Source organism: Ictidomys tridecemlineatus, chromosome 7, assembly GCF_052094955.1.
Source record: "Ictidomys tridecemlineatus isolate mIctTri1 chromosome 7, mIctTri1.hap1, whole genome shotgun sequence".
Lineage (NCBI taxonomy): Eukaryota > Metazoa > Chordata > Mammalia > Rodentia > Sciuridae > Ictidomys > Ictidomys tridecemlineatus.
The window spans coordinates 67,780,872-67,796,213 of record NC_135483.1 but is presented as its reverse complement, the minus strand read 5'-3'; the positions used below and the strand labels follow the sequence as shown (position 1 = coordinate 67,796,213).

The window sequence follows — 15,342 nt, the reverse complement described above, 5'->3', positions numbered from 1 at the left end:
CCTTCTGAGTAGCTGGCACTACAGTCACACCACCATGCCTATATAATTACACAGTTTGAAAGGGTTAACTATATAATACATTAATTAAATCACAGTAAAACTATTATCAAGGCTGGGAAGCCGGGAAGCGGAGGCAAGATGGTTTACATCTCGAAAGGACAAGTGTTGGACAGCCGGAGTCAGTCCCCCTGGAGACTATCTTTGATAACAGATTTCTTTTGGGGAATAGCTGAGTTTGTGATTTTGTTTTTTAAAACTCTGCTTCAGCAAGATGTGAAAAAAAGAAGAGGCTATGGAAACTCATCCGATTCCAGATATGATGATGGAAGAGGGCCACCAGGAAACCCTCCCCAAAGAATGAGTGGAATCAATCATCTTCAGGGCCCCAGCCCTCTCCCAATGGGTGGTGGATGAGGAAGGTAAATGTCTGCTCTAAGAAGCAGACAACTAAACGTATACATTAATAGAAGAAGGTAACCATTAAGAATTGGAGGGCTACCATGCTAGACAAGTGGAGGAATGTGTACGTCTATATAAGGATTGCTCTGTGTCCTCACAGATCAATGAGGTCATGCTGGGAATTCCCTCTGCAGGGATCTGGCCTGACTGACATGCAATTCCATAAATGCACATGTTTGTCTCTTATCTTTTTTGTATAGTTTATTAAAGTATTAATATAGTTTTAATAAGTAAATATTTTTAGGTTGTAAACTGGTTCCTCATCTTTATATAATTAATCACAAAACACTCTATACCTGAAGAAAATAAAGGCTGCATATTCAGTGAAAAAAAAAACTATTATCAAAATCCCACAGCTGGCTCCTCCACTGTTAATATTACTTGGTACAATTAACCCTTCTCCACTGCACTGGGGGAGAGTGGTACTCAAAGAACAGAGGATTGTATCACTTTCCATGGGAAGCAATTGAGATCATCCTGTTGCTGAAAGATCGGTCCTCGTCCCCAATGTCAATCCAATAACTAGGACACAGTTTTTGAGAAAAAGGAAAAAGAAGGTTTATTGCTTTGCTAGCAAAGGAGAAACACAGGGGACTCCTATCCCAAAGGTTGTGGTTCTGCCCATCAGCAGAAACAGGGGGCTTTTAAAGAGGGATTCAAGGTTACATTGTATGTGTTCTCTGATGGAGTTGTAATTTACTTGTTAATTTGGGAAGAAGTAATTTCTGAGATCTTTGGGTACTATCCCCAAAATCCGGATTTCTTCTTTCCTATGGTGCTTGAGTTCTCAAGTACAGATAACTCTGTCTAGAATGAAGAAGAAAGGTAATCCTCTTTCCTCTGAGATTAGGGATTGGGAAATAAGGGAGGAGCAGGGAGAGAGGAAGAGAAAGAAACATGCCAATTTAAAAAATAAATTGCAGTGGTTGAGTAGCAAGGGCTATATTCAAAGCATAAAGTGGACTTCTGTTAAAATCCCTCTCCATGTATAAAAAATTTATTTTTATGGAGGAATGTAATCTATTTTAGTGGTAAGGTGAACACTTTTTTTTTTAAAGTAGAAATCAATTAGAAACAGCAGAGTGGCTGTACATATTGTACTACAATTCTGCTCCTCCACGGTTATGAGTACCACCTAAGATGGAAATAGATTATAGTCTGATGATGGGCCTTTTTTTTTTTTTTGGCATTGGGGATTGAGCTCAGGGTAGCTTAACCACTAAGTAACAACTGCAACCCTTTTTATTTTTTATTCTGAGATAGGGTCTTGGTGAGTTGCTTAGGACCTCACTAAGTTGCTGAGACTAGCCCTGAATCTGAGATCCTCGGGCCTCAACCTCTCAAGTTGCTGGAATTTCTGGCATATGCCACCACTGCCAGGCTATAGGCTTTGTATTTTAAAGATAACTCAATGTCCAAGAAGGTATTCATATATTTTTTTAAAGTTTTGACTGATTACTTAGCCATTATAAATCATTCATATGCCAAATAAAGGAGTTTTATATCAAACAATCCACTAGTCTAATAGATTTTATGTACTTAATACATTTAAAATGTTTTAGATAATATCACACTGGATATATATTTAAAAATTTTTGCGAAGAACAGAATTTCCTTTTTAAGGATGAGTAGTATTCCTTATGTGGTACACATATCACATTTTATGAATTTATCTGTTGCACTTAGGTTGATCACCTAACTTGGTTATCATGAGTAGTAGCTACAATGAACATGAAAGTGTTGATATCTCTTCAGATTTAAAATGGGGGGGGGTGTTAATTCTTTTTTTAGTGCAAGTGCATGGCAATGAAGACTATACTGACTATTACTCATACAGTGTGTTGCCTCTGCTTCTCAGCATAGAAGATGTAGCTGTTTTATCCACCATTGCTTCACACCACCAGTGTGAATGAAACTCTGAAAGGAAAATAACATTTTAACTTTCTTTCAAAAATAAAGGTCCATCAATAACTAATAAAAATTTTACAAATCGTACCTGCTAGACTTTTTCCTTTGTACTTATTGGAATAATTGTCTCTAATTTAAAAAATAAAGTAGATAAATGTTGGTGTTCAGCATCAATATATCATTAATAAAGTAAGCTTTTTTTTTTCTTTGCAGTGCTGGGGACTGAACCCAAGGCCTCAGGCATGCTAGGCAAGTGCTCTACCACTGAACTACACCAGCACACTTAAGCTTGTAACTTTTGCATTATGATTTACTATCATTGAGTCATTAGAGGAAAAAATCAACATGAGAAATGCCATATTAACTATTCAGAAAGACTGAAAAAAAATTGAATGGAGATAAAATTTTAGCATTTGAGTAGGTTGATTTTTCTGTATATATGCTTTCTGGAATCCATGTGTTGACCATTAAAAAATAAGAACATTTAAATATTGACAATTCACTGTAGACTTTGCAAAAATTTAACTAGAACTGAAGTGGAAACCTCTGCTCCCTAATAAAGTAAGTTGCCTAAAATATTTTAGGGGGAAGAAAAGATGAAATACACTTCTGCAAAAAAAATAATTACAACAGAAATTTACAAGTTATATTTGAGTACAGGATTTGTAAAACCACCCAATGTCCTGGTTCTTCCAGTAAGCAGGATTTGAAGAATGATGACTATTTTAACTTATTCCCTTAATATTCATATGGTAACCCATTTTTCCTGTGCAATATGTAAAAATAAATTACTTTTCATTTGTAGGACCCTTTGCTACTTTATGAAACACTCAATAACTCTATTGGCTTTTTGTATGGTATTGCTTTAAATTTTTCTCCATTGTCTCAATTTTGGGTAAGTCATTTTAAAAATTAATTTTAAAAGGTAAATACTTTTTCTGATTTCATTATCTCTGTAAAAATGGGTGTAATATAAATAATGAATTGAGAAATAATTTGTGTAGGGGTCTTTTTAGCTGAGGAAAATGTTTACAAGATCACAAATGGATGCTTACTCAGTATTTGCAAAACACCAAAAATGCTACATAAATTAGATAGGCCTAGAACTGTAATGCTATCAGGGGAAGTTAAGAATTTGACTCAGTATTAGTTGAGTAAAAAAGAAAAGGCTGAGCATGGTGGCACATGCCTATAATCCTAGTGACTCAGAAGTCTTGAGGCAGATGTGCCAAGTTTGAGGTCAGTCTCAGCAACTCTGCCACACCCTCAACTTTCTCAAAAATGAAATATAAAAAGGACTGGGGATATAGCTCAGTGGTAAAAGTGGCCCTGGGGCTGGGTGAGGTGGTGCACATCTATAATCTCAGTGGCTCTGGAGGTTGAGGTTGCAAGTTCAAAGCCAGACTCGGCAAAAGCAAGACACTAAGCAACTCAGTAAGACCGTCTCTAAATAAAATACAAAATAGGGCTGGGGATGTGGCTCAGTGGTTGAGTGCCCCCGGGTTCAATCCCTGGTACTCAACCCTGCAAAAAAAAAAAAAGTGCCCCTGGGTTCAATCCTCAATACCAAACAACAAAAAAGTGGTAGAAAACGGCAATATTTTTATGTGTATGTTTTTTAAAAAAACATTTTTTAGTTGTGAATGGACCTTTTCATTTTTATGTGGTGCTGTGGATCGAACCCAGAGCCTCACACATGCTAAGCATGCGCTCTACCACTGTGCTACAACCCCAGCCCGATATGATTTTAATAAAGCTACATAGTTTTCTCCATCCTGTTAATATCCTTTACACACAAAACTTGGCATATCATTCAAAGTACTCAAACCACTTGAAACTCATTTATGTACACTTGATGTTTTCATATTTATATGCTTGAATGTTTGTGTCCCCACAAAATTCATGTTATTATCAAATCCCCAATGTGATAGCATTCACAGATGAAGCTTCGGAGAGATGAGTGGAATTAGTGCCCTTAAGAGAACCCAGAGAGCTAGTTGATCCCTTCCTCTCCACAAGGAAATAGTGAAAAAGCTCCATGTATTAAGAATGGGACCCCACTAGACAATAAACCTTTACTTGGGAATGGAATCTGTAAAAACCAGTAAAAGAAAAATCTGTGAAGTCAAGAAAATTCCACTGCAAAAACAAAACTAACTTCCAAATTACATTAATGAGCAATAAAAAGTTTTCATTTAGATCTTTGAGTTTAGTAATTACCGTGAAATAAACTATTCAAAGGGCATTTTTACTAAGAGACTTATGCTGTGAGAGAAAAAGATAAACTTGGAAAATCTGTTAATCTGCCCAAATATTTTGTTAAAAATTTATTTTCCCTTTCCACATATTTGTAAAGACTATTGTAACCATTTCCAATTTTAATTTCAAATAATGACAGGCATTAACCTTTTTGCTAATTTTATTTTACTATGTCAATTTGTATTTCTCGTGATCTGAGAAACATCAAAATTCTATTTTAAATTTGTTCCTAAAAATATACAATATTGCACTTGAAATTTTGGAAGTTTAATTAAAGATCACCTGAATTTTAAAACCCACATAGGAAACTACAGTTTTCGTTTTGGTTTATCACAAAGAGCTTTGTGTAAAAGCAGAACTCACAGTAGTGCCAAACAAACCAAATATTTACAGTGTAGATATTAAAATTTAACCTCTAAAGGAAAATTCAGTGTATTGAATGTAATTATTATTAACTGAACAAAAGCATACTCCTCTTCCCTGTTCTGTTGAATTATGAGCCAAAGGGTATTGGTGAGAAATGCTTTTGTGATTTCTTTCTGAAGAGAAGAGACATCTAAATTGGGTCACTAACCTCTCACGATACTGCTTCCTACAGGACTTGAAAAATCTACCACTCTAAGAACCAGAATTCCAAGTTAAGCATTCTTTTTTTTCTTTTTTCTATAGCCATTCTCTTTTACCATTACAAATGCACAAATTACTAGTATGTTATGATTTTAAAGTCAGTTTCATTTTTTGCGGGGGAGTACCGGGGATTGAACTCGGAGACAATCACTGAGCCACATCCCCAGCTCTATTTATTTAGAGACAGTGTCTCACTGAGTTGCTTAGTGCCTTGTTTTTGCTCAGGTTGGCTTTGAATTCTCGATCCTCCTGCCTCAGTCACCCAAGCCACCAGGATTATAGGCATGTGCCACCATGTCAAGCTCCTTACTTTTTCTAAGATACATACAGAAACTGAAGAATCTGGGGTGTAGCTCAGTGGTACAGCAGTGTTTAGGAGGCACAACGCCCTGGGTTTGATCCCCAGAACCACTAAAGAAAATTTTAAAAAAGATATTTAGTATGCATCTGCCTAAACTATTTTTAACTTTTGTTACAGTGTAATAAAACTATATACATTTACATTTCCCAATCAGGTAAATATTCTATAGAGCTACATATTTCTTTTTATGTAACCAACTAGGAAGATAGTTTGAAATAGCTATTTGTAAAAGCAAAAGTACCAAGATTTAAACTTACTTAATAACATATTAAACATTCAAAAGACCCAAAGGAACATAAATAGAATATATTTGTAATATAAATACATGACATATGGTTGCTTTTTGGCACCACCTAAAAATAAATTCTGGCAGTACTTTATTACCCTCCAAATCTTTGGGAATCCTTAAAATTTTAAACCATTTTTAATTTCCCTGTAGAGAAAAAATAATTCAAAAATTTGAACTGGTATTTCAAAAGCAAATGATTTCATTTTTTACTACTTCGTTACTTATTTTATTATCAGCAAAATGAACAGTTATTAACAGTGTTAACTAGCAACCAATATGTTAATTATGCTTTTACATTTTTACCCTACCACGACCCGATTATTTCAAATAGTGATTTCATGGAAAGATACGGTTTCTTCTTAAACAACCATGTACCAATTGCATAGTTTTGATTTGATAACAAAAGTTGTAGTAGAATTACAAAGGTATTAATATAAGTTAACTGAACTGAAATAGACTGCTACAAAACAGTCTATCTTGGGTGTTAGTGTAAACTTAAGAGGGAAAAAGAACAGTCAATAGCAAAAAAGTTTTCTTCAAAAATAGGTTAATGCTAAGAATAACAGTTTTTAAATTTTCTGTTTAAAAATAAGCTTAATAAACAAGAATACAAATTTAATCCAAAACAGCTCTTTGAAATGCCCTATTTTCTTGCATACAGCAGAAAATACATTTTTCATAGTTTTTAACATTACATGTAAAAATGAGGCACTGTTATACATATTTGAATATATTCACAAAATAGCAGTCTCAGTCCCATCCGCAGTCTTATATTTGCATGACAGTTTCTGAATAGCAAATTGTTCACAAAAATAAGTCTTCTGAAGGAGGTGCATATGAAAAACCAACAAATGCATCATCAGCCTCCAGTACACTGGCATTCACTATAGAATAGTCAGAAGATAGACATACAGAATATGGAACAGTTTCCTCTGTAAATACTGTATCAAAGTTCCTGATATCATCTGGTCCAGCCTAAAACATCAAAAGAATGATATTAGTCACCTTCGCTTTTCTTTCATTCACCCTTCATCAAAATGTTTTTATGATTTTATTTTTTTCCTAACAAGTTTAGATGTTTTCCTACTTCAAATTTCTACTTTTTCTTTTTGTACTTTTATTGAGGTAAGGCTATCTGCACTAACAGTTAAGGTTCTTGTTGTTGGGTGGGGAGGGGAAAGAGAAAGTTGAGAAAGGCTCACATAATAGAGGCCCCCTTACCTCTGCTAATGTGAATCTGAGACCCTATAATTGATCCCCCTTCTCTCTACCTACCACCAGCCCTATATTCAGAAACAAAGCTCAGGTGGGATTTCAGAATAGCATTCTGCATTTGAGCTTCCAGGAATGCCCATCTACTGTCCATCTACTTTCTCATCTCTGGATAAACAGAGACTTTTGATGGAGGAATGAACGGGCTGCAAGTAAAACTGTGAAAGGTCACTCTTGTGCTACAGAGGTCATGAAGCCTTTGATAGGGCTTTCTTAGTGGACACCCAAGTGGACCAGGTTCATGGGGAATGGAGTACAGCCACTGCTTAGGTTCACAGGCAGTAGTTTTATTCTTCCTTTATGAGTCTGATGCAAGCTAATGGACTTTGAATATATTTACAGATAAAAACTGGGATACAAATCCAGGTGATTAATTTTTTTCTGCTTTACTGGAAGGAAATCACTGAAATGTCCAAGTCATTAAGTTTATAATCTCAGAAGAGATTATAAACTAAAAATATTAATTAGCCTGGTATGTCTACAAATTGAGCTGAGACCACAGAAACCTGGAATGCTTGATCCTTCCATATAAGAAAATCCCTTACAGGAGACAAAGAATTCTAAAAATTATAGCATTAAAGAATTTTAGCATAAAAGAAATACAATTTTTTAAAATTTCCCCCTCAAAAAATTCTGAAGCATGGGTTTCTGAATTCTGACTGTGAAATTTGTTAACTGTAATTCTTTATATAAATTACCTTATCTCTTAAGTTAGTTTTCTCTTCTGTAAAGAAGATGCAGGTTGAGCATCCCTAACATAAAAATCCCAAATCTGAAATGCATCAAAATCTTAAATGTTTTGAGCATCAATATGATGCCACCAGTGGAATTGTTCATCTGACCCTCATGTTATGGATTGCAATCAAAACCCAGGTACACCAAAATATTACATAAAATTACCTTCAGGCTATATGCATAAAATGCATATGAAACATAAATGAATTCTGTGTTTAGATTTGAGTTCCATCATCTCTAAGATATCTTATTTTATATATATATTCAAAAATCTGAATCCTGCCTCAGCTTCCCAAGGTGCTAGGATTATAGGCATGCACTATCAAACCTGGTATGTATTAACAAATCTTTGATACAACTTTTTGCATAAAGACATTTCCTTTAGGTTTCCATCAGTAGATTTAACAAGTCTAGCTAACATGAACATTTTTATAATACTATCTTACTGTTTTCCAAAAAGGATATAACAGTTTACACTGACATTAAAAATGTCTGCTTGTATCTGGTTTTATATTAATCTAAGGAAAAAACTATCCTTAGTGTTACTTAAAAATGTTTATTGATTTAGTAAGTATAAAAATGATACGTAACAAGTTAATTTGCTTTTTTTCTTTTAACTTACTGAATTCATTTCTTTTTCACTCATGTTCCCCCCCCCAAAAAAAAAACACTTCACAACTGTGCTGGAAGATATTTTCATTAACCTAATGTAACTACAAACTTATGAAAGTTATTAGTTGTAGTAAATAACCCTGTGTGACATATTTCACAAATATTTAAATACTGACTTTATTTCATTCAGGTTAGATTTTGAGATCTATTTCCAAAATTATAATAACTACAGTTCTATGTTTCCCTACTTTAGATAAAAAAAGATTTGGGTATATACTCACCACATTAGGATTAAATGGTGGTGGAATTTTCTTTTGTACAAGGTCAGTCCAGCTAAGTGATTCAAAAAAAGGATGATTCTGAATTTCAAGCTAGAATATTAAGAAAACAGAATTGTTACTAATGATGAAGAAGATATTAAGTACTCACTGAAGAATTTTATGAGGCCAAATCATTATGATTTTGCTCCCCAAGGCAAATGTTTATGTCATTCATGTGGCAAAATGGTGGTAGACTTGTGAAAGACAGTTACTTTAAATGACCTACTTAAACTTATGTCCCTTCACAACAGTTTTCTCACAGGTAAAATTGGGTTAATATTTCTGATTTAAATACTTCACAGGTTGCTTTAAAGATGAACATAAAAATATAGAAATAAAAGTGCTATGAAAATAAGGCGGCACCAAAGAATTACTAACTGAACAGAGGATATAAATAAGTTGAGCCAATAGTTCTATAAGTGAAGTGGAAGTAAAGTGATGAACTCTACTACCAAAAAAAAAATGTACTCTGGGTTGGTACTTTCAAAAGTTGGCACAGTACTGATTCTAGATTTTTTCTCTCCCCTGAAAGGTGCCATGGGAGTGTATAAACTAGGATCCAATGTGGTTTGGTGCATTAAAAAAGATTTCTTAAAGTGATGTCTGACCGGTGATCTTAAAGATAAATATGACAAAATAAAAGAACAATGTTCCAGGCAGAATAGGAAGGTTCTATGGTGAAAAGAGTTTAGTTTGGTCAAGAAAATGAGACTCAGTATCACAGGGACAGAAGGGACTGTCACATCAGGTGAAGCTCAAGAGCTGAATGGTCCATGCTGAGTCTATGTTAAGAATTTCAGATTATTTCAGGGTTATGGGAATCCATCAAGGAGTATTAGGTACAGGGATGTCAACTATTGTTGCTGTTGTTGTTTGGCTGGTTTTCCTTGGCTATTAAGGGGAAATGAATTGGAGAGTCAAGTCATAAAGAAGTGTCTGGTTATTGGAAAGATTTAGGTGGCAAATGCAATAGAACCTGTTGTTAAATATGAAATTTATTTATAGAGAAAAAAGTCAAGAAGGCCTTTCAGATTTCTTAACAGAATAACCAGATGGACAATGATATAATTTAATATGAAAGAAGAGGACAAGAGGATGAGAGCAGGATTTCAATTTTCATATACACATACATATAGGTAGGTAGGTAGGTAGATTATTTTTGGTAGTACTAGGGATTGAATTCAGGGCCTTGCCCACACTGAGTAAGAGTTCTATCATGATCTGCTTCCCCAGTGCTAGGATTTCAATTTTGAGCATGCTGTCACTGAGGAATTCTAAGGAAACTCAGCTGTGGGAGAAGCTGGCAGATACTATAGTTTAGAATTTAAAAGCGGTCTCAAGATATAAATGTAAGAGATAAAGTCATACAGATAGCTAAAGCCACAGGAATGTTCCAGAAAAAGAGCACAGAAGAAAAAGAGGGTTTAAGATAACCACAAGGCACTGCCATATCTAATAGGCTGAAGAAGAGGGAATCACACAGAAGAGTATGGAAGAGGGCCCAGAATGAGATGAGTGTGTTCTAGAAGGAGCCCAGGGAACTGGGGAATGTTAAGCAAGCTAAGGAATAGACATATCCTATTCTGGTAGCTATTTTCTGGTAGACTAAGAAATATGAAAAGACAGGGAATAGGAGCATAAATATAGAAAACTTTCAACAAGTCTGACAATGAAGGGAAGAAGATGAATAGTAGTACCTCACACAACAGTAGAGTCGAAAGTTTTTTCCTTCTAAAAAGCAGACTCAGTTGGGCGTAGTGGCACATGACAGTAATCCCAGCAGCTCGGGAAGCTGAGGCAGAAGGATCACGAGTTCAAAACTGGCCTCAGCAAAAGTAAGGAGTTAAGCAACTCAGTGAGGCCCTGTCTCTAAATAAAATATAAAATAGGGTTGGGGATGTGGCTCAGTGGTTGAGTGCTCCTGAGTTCAATCCCTGGTACAAAAAAAAAAAAAAAAGCAGATTTGATAATATTTCATTATCAATAGGAAGGAAACAGAACAAGAGGGATGTTATGGTTTGGATATGAGATGTCTCCCAAAAGCTCATGTATGACAATGCAAGAATATTCAGAGGTGAAATGATTTGGGTTATGAGAGCCTTAACCAAATTAGCAAATTAATCATGTGACAGGGATAACTGAGGTAATTGCAGGCAGAGAGGGTGTGGCTAGAGGAGGTAGATCACTGGGGGTATGCCTTTGGGATATACTGGTGAGTTGAGCTTCATCTTGCTCTCTGCTTCCTGATTATAATGTGAGCAGCTTCCCTCTGCCATACTGTTCTGCCATGTTTTTTCTCGCCTTGAGCCCCAAGGAACAGAGCTAGCTGTTGATGTACTGAGACCTCTGAAACCATGAGCCCCCTCAAATAAATTTTTTCTCCTTTAAAATTGTTCTTGTCAGTCCTTTGGTCATAGCAATGAAAAAGCTGACTAAAACAAGGGAGAAGCTTCTTGTACAGAAAAAGACATGCACAGGGTTCCTAGCTAGGGGACACAATCCAGTATACAGATGGAAATGGACCTTTTCCACCATAACAGGGAGAAGGAATGGCAGGTAAAGGTGCATGTAAGGTCTGCAAGTTTGACAGCAGGAAGCTGAGTTAGTTCCACTCTGATGGCTCTTTTCCCCTATAAAACACAAAACAAGATCATCTGCTATAAGAGATAAGTTGGGGGAACTATTCAGAATATTTCAAAAAGCCTGAAGAAACACATTTATTTTTCTTTTTGTGGTACTAGGGACCAAACCCAGAAACTTGCAGATGTGCACACTCTTTTACTCAGCTAGATGTCCAACCCACATTTATCCACCACACTGGTCAAGGTACAGGGGATTAAACCCAGTGGTGCTCTACCACTGAGCTACAATCCCGGCCCTTCTCATTTTGAGACAGGTTCTCCACAAGTTGCCGAAGCTGGCTTCAAACTTGCGATCTTTGCGCCTTAGCCTGTCAGATTCCAGGTGTGCACCACTGTTCCTAGCTGTAACATTTTTTTAAAAAGAAGGAAAGGCAGGGGCTGAGGTTGTGGCTCAGTGGCAGAGTGCTTGCCTCACACATGTGAGGCACTGGGTTCCATCCTCAGCAACACATAAAAATAAATAAACAAAATAAAATTATTGTGTCCATCTATGAATAAAAAATTAAAAATAAAGAAGAAGGAAAGTTAAGGGAGAGGAAACTGTACATAAAAATCAAGTAAGTAACAGGACATGAAAGCTAGATGTGGAGTATAAAGAACAGATTAAATTATTATAAAGATTAAGTGAAAAAATATAAGTCAAAGTGCTTTAAGCACTATATAGTCCTGTTATGAATACTAGTGAAAATTGTGGGGACGAGTATGCTTTTTGTTTCAGTTGTGCTGGGGTTTTTTTTGTTGTTATTTTTGGTGCTGGGGATTAAACCTAGAGCCTCATGAATTCTAGGATAGTACTCTACCATTGAGTTAAATCCTCCACCAGTTGTGCTATTCTTTAATAGCTGTATTTATACCATCAAATGTCATATAAAATAAGGATTTATCTCCAAATTTTAAATAAGACATAGTAGAGCTGATACTGGGAAATATTTTACATACAAAGTCTTCTTTGGCCCCAAGTCGATTTTGTCTGTCTTTTTCTAGGAGTTCTTCCAGAATGGACCAGGCTGTGAGGCTCACTCCTGGCCTCAAACTTAGAGGCTTGTGAAGAATATTATCATACATTTCAGCAACATCTCGGCAGTAAAAAGGAGGCTGAAAAACAAGCAGAATAAACTTACAGGTAAATAAATCATACCAAAATGTTTTTTAAGTAGTTGGATTTGGCTTTGATCTGTAGACAGCAGTTGTGTTTGGACAATGGCAGAAATGCAGAACCCTCTTGGGATGTGCAGACATCTGCAGTGTGGCCTCCTGATGCAAATGGATTCTTAAACCTAGCATGCGGTGTAGTTTCATGTTCACTGAGTAAATAAAGCTTTTTCAATAGTACTCTATAGACAGCTGTGAAATTGCACACAACTCATAATGGTAGGTTTTAGAGAAAACCACCAACCTAATCACAGGTATGATAGAATCATTGGAAATATAAACATTAAATAATTTCTTGAGACTTGGGAATAAAACTCATTCTAGGAGAGAGTGAGACCTGAAGATAAGCTTCTAAGTACTTGTGACAGTGGCAGTATTATGAGTATATTTTGCAGAAATATAAAAAGGCTAGTATCATAGTCTATAGGCTATATAGCTATAATTGCAGCTTCAACATGAGCATTGGCCAGTTAATTACCTAGTTCAAAGTATTAAAGTAAAAATAATTTTTAAAGTTAAGGAAGTTTTATAGGCCTGTCATTTTTTATTTCTGTTTTATGGGAAATAAAAGACTTTAAAAAAATTTTTGGCTTTTTAAAATATAACTTCAAGTCAGGTATGGTGGCACATGTCTGTAAATCAAAGCTACTTAGGAGGTTGAGGCAGGAGGATCACAAGTTCAAGGCCAGTTTCAGCAACTTAGGGAGGCCCTGTCTCAAAACATGTATATATATATATATATATATATATATGTATAAAACTTCATTTTATATTTTCAAAGTCCGCTAAAGAAATAAAAAAGTTCTGATATATCAAGACAGCAAACAGTGAAAATAAGAAAGAGGTAGTTTTCCAAAGGTTGGGCTGGGGGATGTAGCTCAGCAATACAGTGCTTGCCTAGCATATGTGAGGCCCTGGGTTCTACTCTCAGTACAGAAAAACAAACAAATAAGGTTCTAAGTTGCTAGCATTACTATAAAAGTAGCTTTATTTTGTATCAGAGATTGAACTTAGGGGCACTTGACCACTGAGCCATATTCCCAGCCCCATTTTATATTTTATTTAGAGACAAGGTCTCACTGAGTTGCTTAGTGCCTCACTTTTTGCTGAGGCTGGTTTTGAACTCGTGATCCTACTGTCTCAACCTTCAGAGCTGCTGGGATTACAGGCATGCACCACTGCACCCGGCGAAAAGTAGCTCTTTTAATGTGTTCTTAGCCAAAGGCACTGGCTTTTCTAGGACTCCAGCATTCAAAATTAGTGATATTAAACAAATACTCTAAAATGCACCTGATTGTGCCAATCAAACTTCACAGTTTGGAGGAAAAGTAAACACACACACAAAAAACCTTAGGTACATCTCAGCTGATGGTAGCATTTAGCACAAAGGATTAGATATATAGTTGCCAGCAGAAGACTAAGGGACCACAAAGGGAATCTAAACACTACTTCAAATATTTCAAAAAGCCATTGTGTATAAATACCACATTTTCTTTATCCATTCATCTACTGAGGGGCATCTAGGTTGGTCCTACAGTTTTTCTATTCTCAGTACAGAAAAACAAACAAATAAGGTTTGTGGCTGTGTCCCTGTAATGATGTGGCTGTGTCCCTGTAGTATGCTGTTTTTTATCCTTTGGGTATAAACTGAGGAGTGGGGTAGGTCTGACTGGCCTACCTAATGTATTCTACACTTATTAAAAACTGAATAAATCTATTACATAGTAAACATTACTTTTTCCCATGAAATCTTCAAGACATGGCGTTTTCAAAGAAGGTAACAGAGGATGACTTAAAAGGCAAAACTCAAAAGACATTTTCTTTTGAAATACAATGTACTGATAAATGCAAAAATCTTTTTCTTTTCCATCTCGAAATTAGGAAGATGATGTTTGGGGTACATGGAGTAAAAGCAGGTAATTTTAATGTTACAATTAGATGTCTATTTCTGAAAGTTCCAGTGGAATGAAAATATCTAAAGCAGTGATCAGTATGCCAGAGATAATTTTATTAATTTAAAACACTAGTAAAAAATGAAAAAAAATTTATTTTTGTGCATATTCCTAATATGGGCTTAAATTCTTTTAACCAGGTTATATCTGCTCTATTAGTATTATCTAATTGTCTGTGAGATTATTGAGAGAGAGAAAGAAAGCGCCAATCAATAATAGCATATTGGAATAACAATCAAAGAACAGAAATACATACCAATCCATACAGCATTTCATACAGAACAGCACCAAGGCACCACCAATCCACAGTGTTGTCATAGGGCTGTTTTCTGATTACTTCAGGTGCAAGGTACTGTAGAAAAGAATTAAACATAAGAGCAACTCAACAAAACTCAAGATGAAATTTAGGAATAATTAATACATTTAACAACGTTTAGGTGTTTTATTACCACAATGAAAACATATCATTTTGATTTTCAGTAGGCTGGGTGTTCTCATTCTGTAACAGTGATTCTTAGTCAATGCCAACTGGAACACTTTTTTTTTTTTTTTTTTTAAAGAAGTTCCAATTGTGGTTTTTTTAAAAAATATTTATTTATTTATTTTTAGTTCTTGGTGGACACAACATGTTTGTTTGTACGTGGTGCTGAGGATTGAACCTGGGCCGCACGCATGCCAGGTGAGCGCACTACCATTTGAGCCACATCCCCAGCCCTGGAACACTTTTCAATTCTCAAACATATTTAGAAAACTT

The 15,342-nt window shown here is 35.5% G+C and overlaps 1 protein-coding gene, 1 long non-coding RNA gene and 1 pseudogene across 12 annotated transcripts in view; 2 read left to right on the top strand and 1 right to left on the bottom strand.

The window, feature by feature from the left end:
- The first annotated feature begins 94 nt into the window (after nt 1-94).
- LOC144365488 (selenoprotein K-like) lies at nt 95-630 on the top strand (annotated as a pseudogene).
- A 5,275-nt stretch (nt 631-5,905) lies between these two features.
- Sgk3 (serum/glucocorticoid regulated kinase family member 3) overlaps nt 5,906-15,342 on the bottom strand; it is a 140,097-nt gene continuing 130,660 nt past the window's right edge. For 7 of the 10 annotated variants that reach the window (XM_078017109.1, XM_078017107.1, XM_078017112.1 and 4 more), the window contains 4 exons: nt 14,845-14,940; nt 12,424-12,579; nt 8,804-8,893; nt 5,906-6,878 (listed from right to left, as the gene is read on the bottom strand). In XM_078017109.1, the coding sequence (XP_077873235.1) occupies nt 6,708-6,878; nt 8,804-8,893; nt 12,424-12,579; nt 14,845-14,940 (513 nt within the window). In that variant the 3' untranslated portion in view covers nt 5,906-6,707. The other 3 variants (XM_078017110.1, XM_078017114.1, XM_078017111.1) reach the window with 3 other exon arrangements.
- LOC120892983 (uncharacterized) overlaps nt 12,498-15,342 on the top strand; it is a 46,129-nt gene continuing 43,284 nt past the window's right edge. For both annotated transcript variants that reach the window (XR_013423990.1, XR_013423989.1), the window contains exons 1-2: nt 12,498-12,607; nt 15,198-15,267. This is a non-coding gene — a long non-coding RNA (uncharacterized LOC120892983). The remainder of the gene's footprint in view (nt 12,608-15,197; nt 15,268-15,342) is intronic.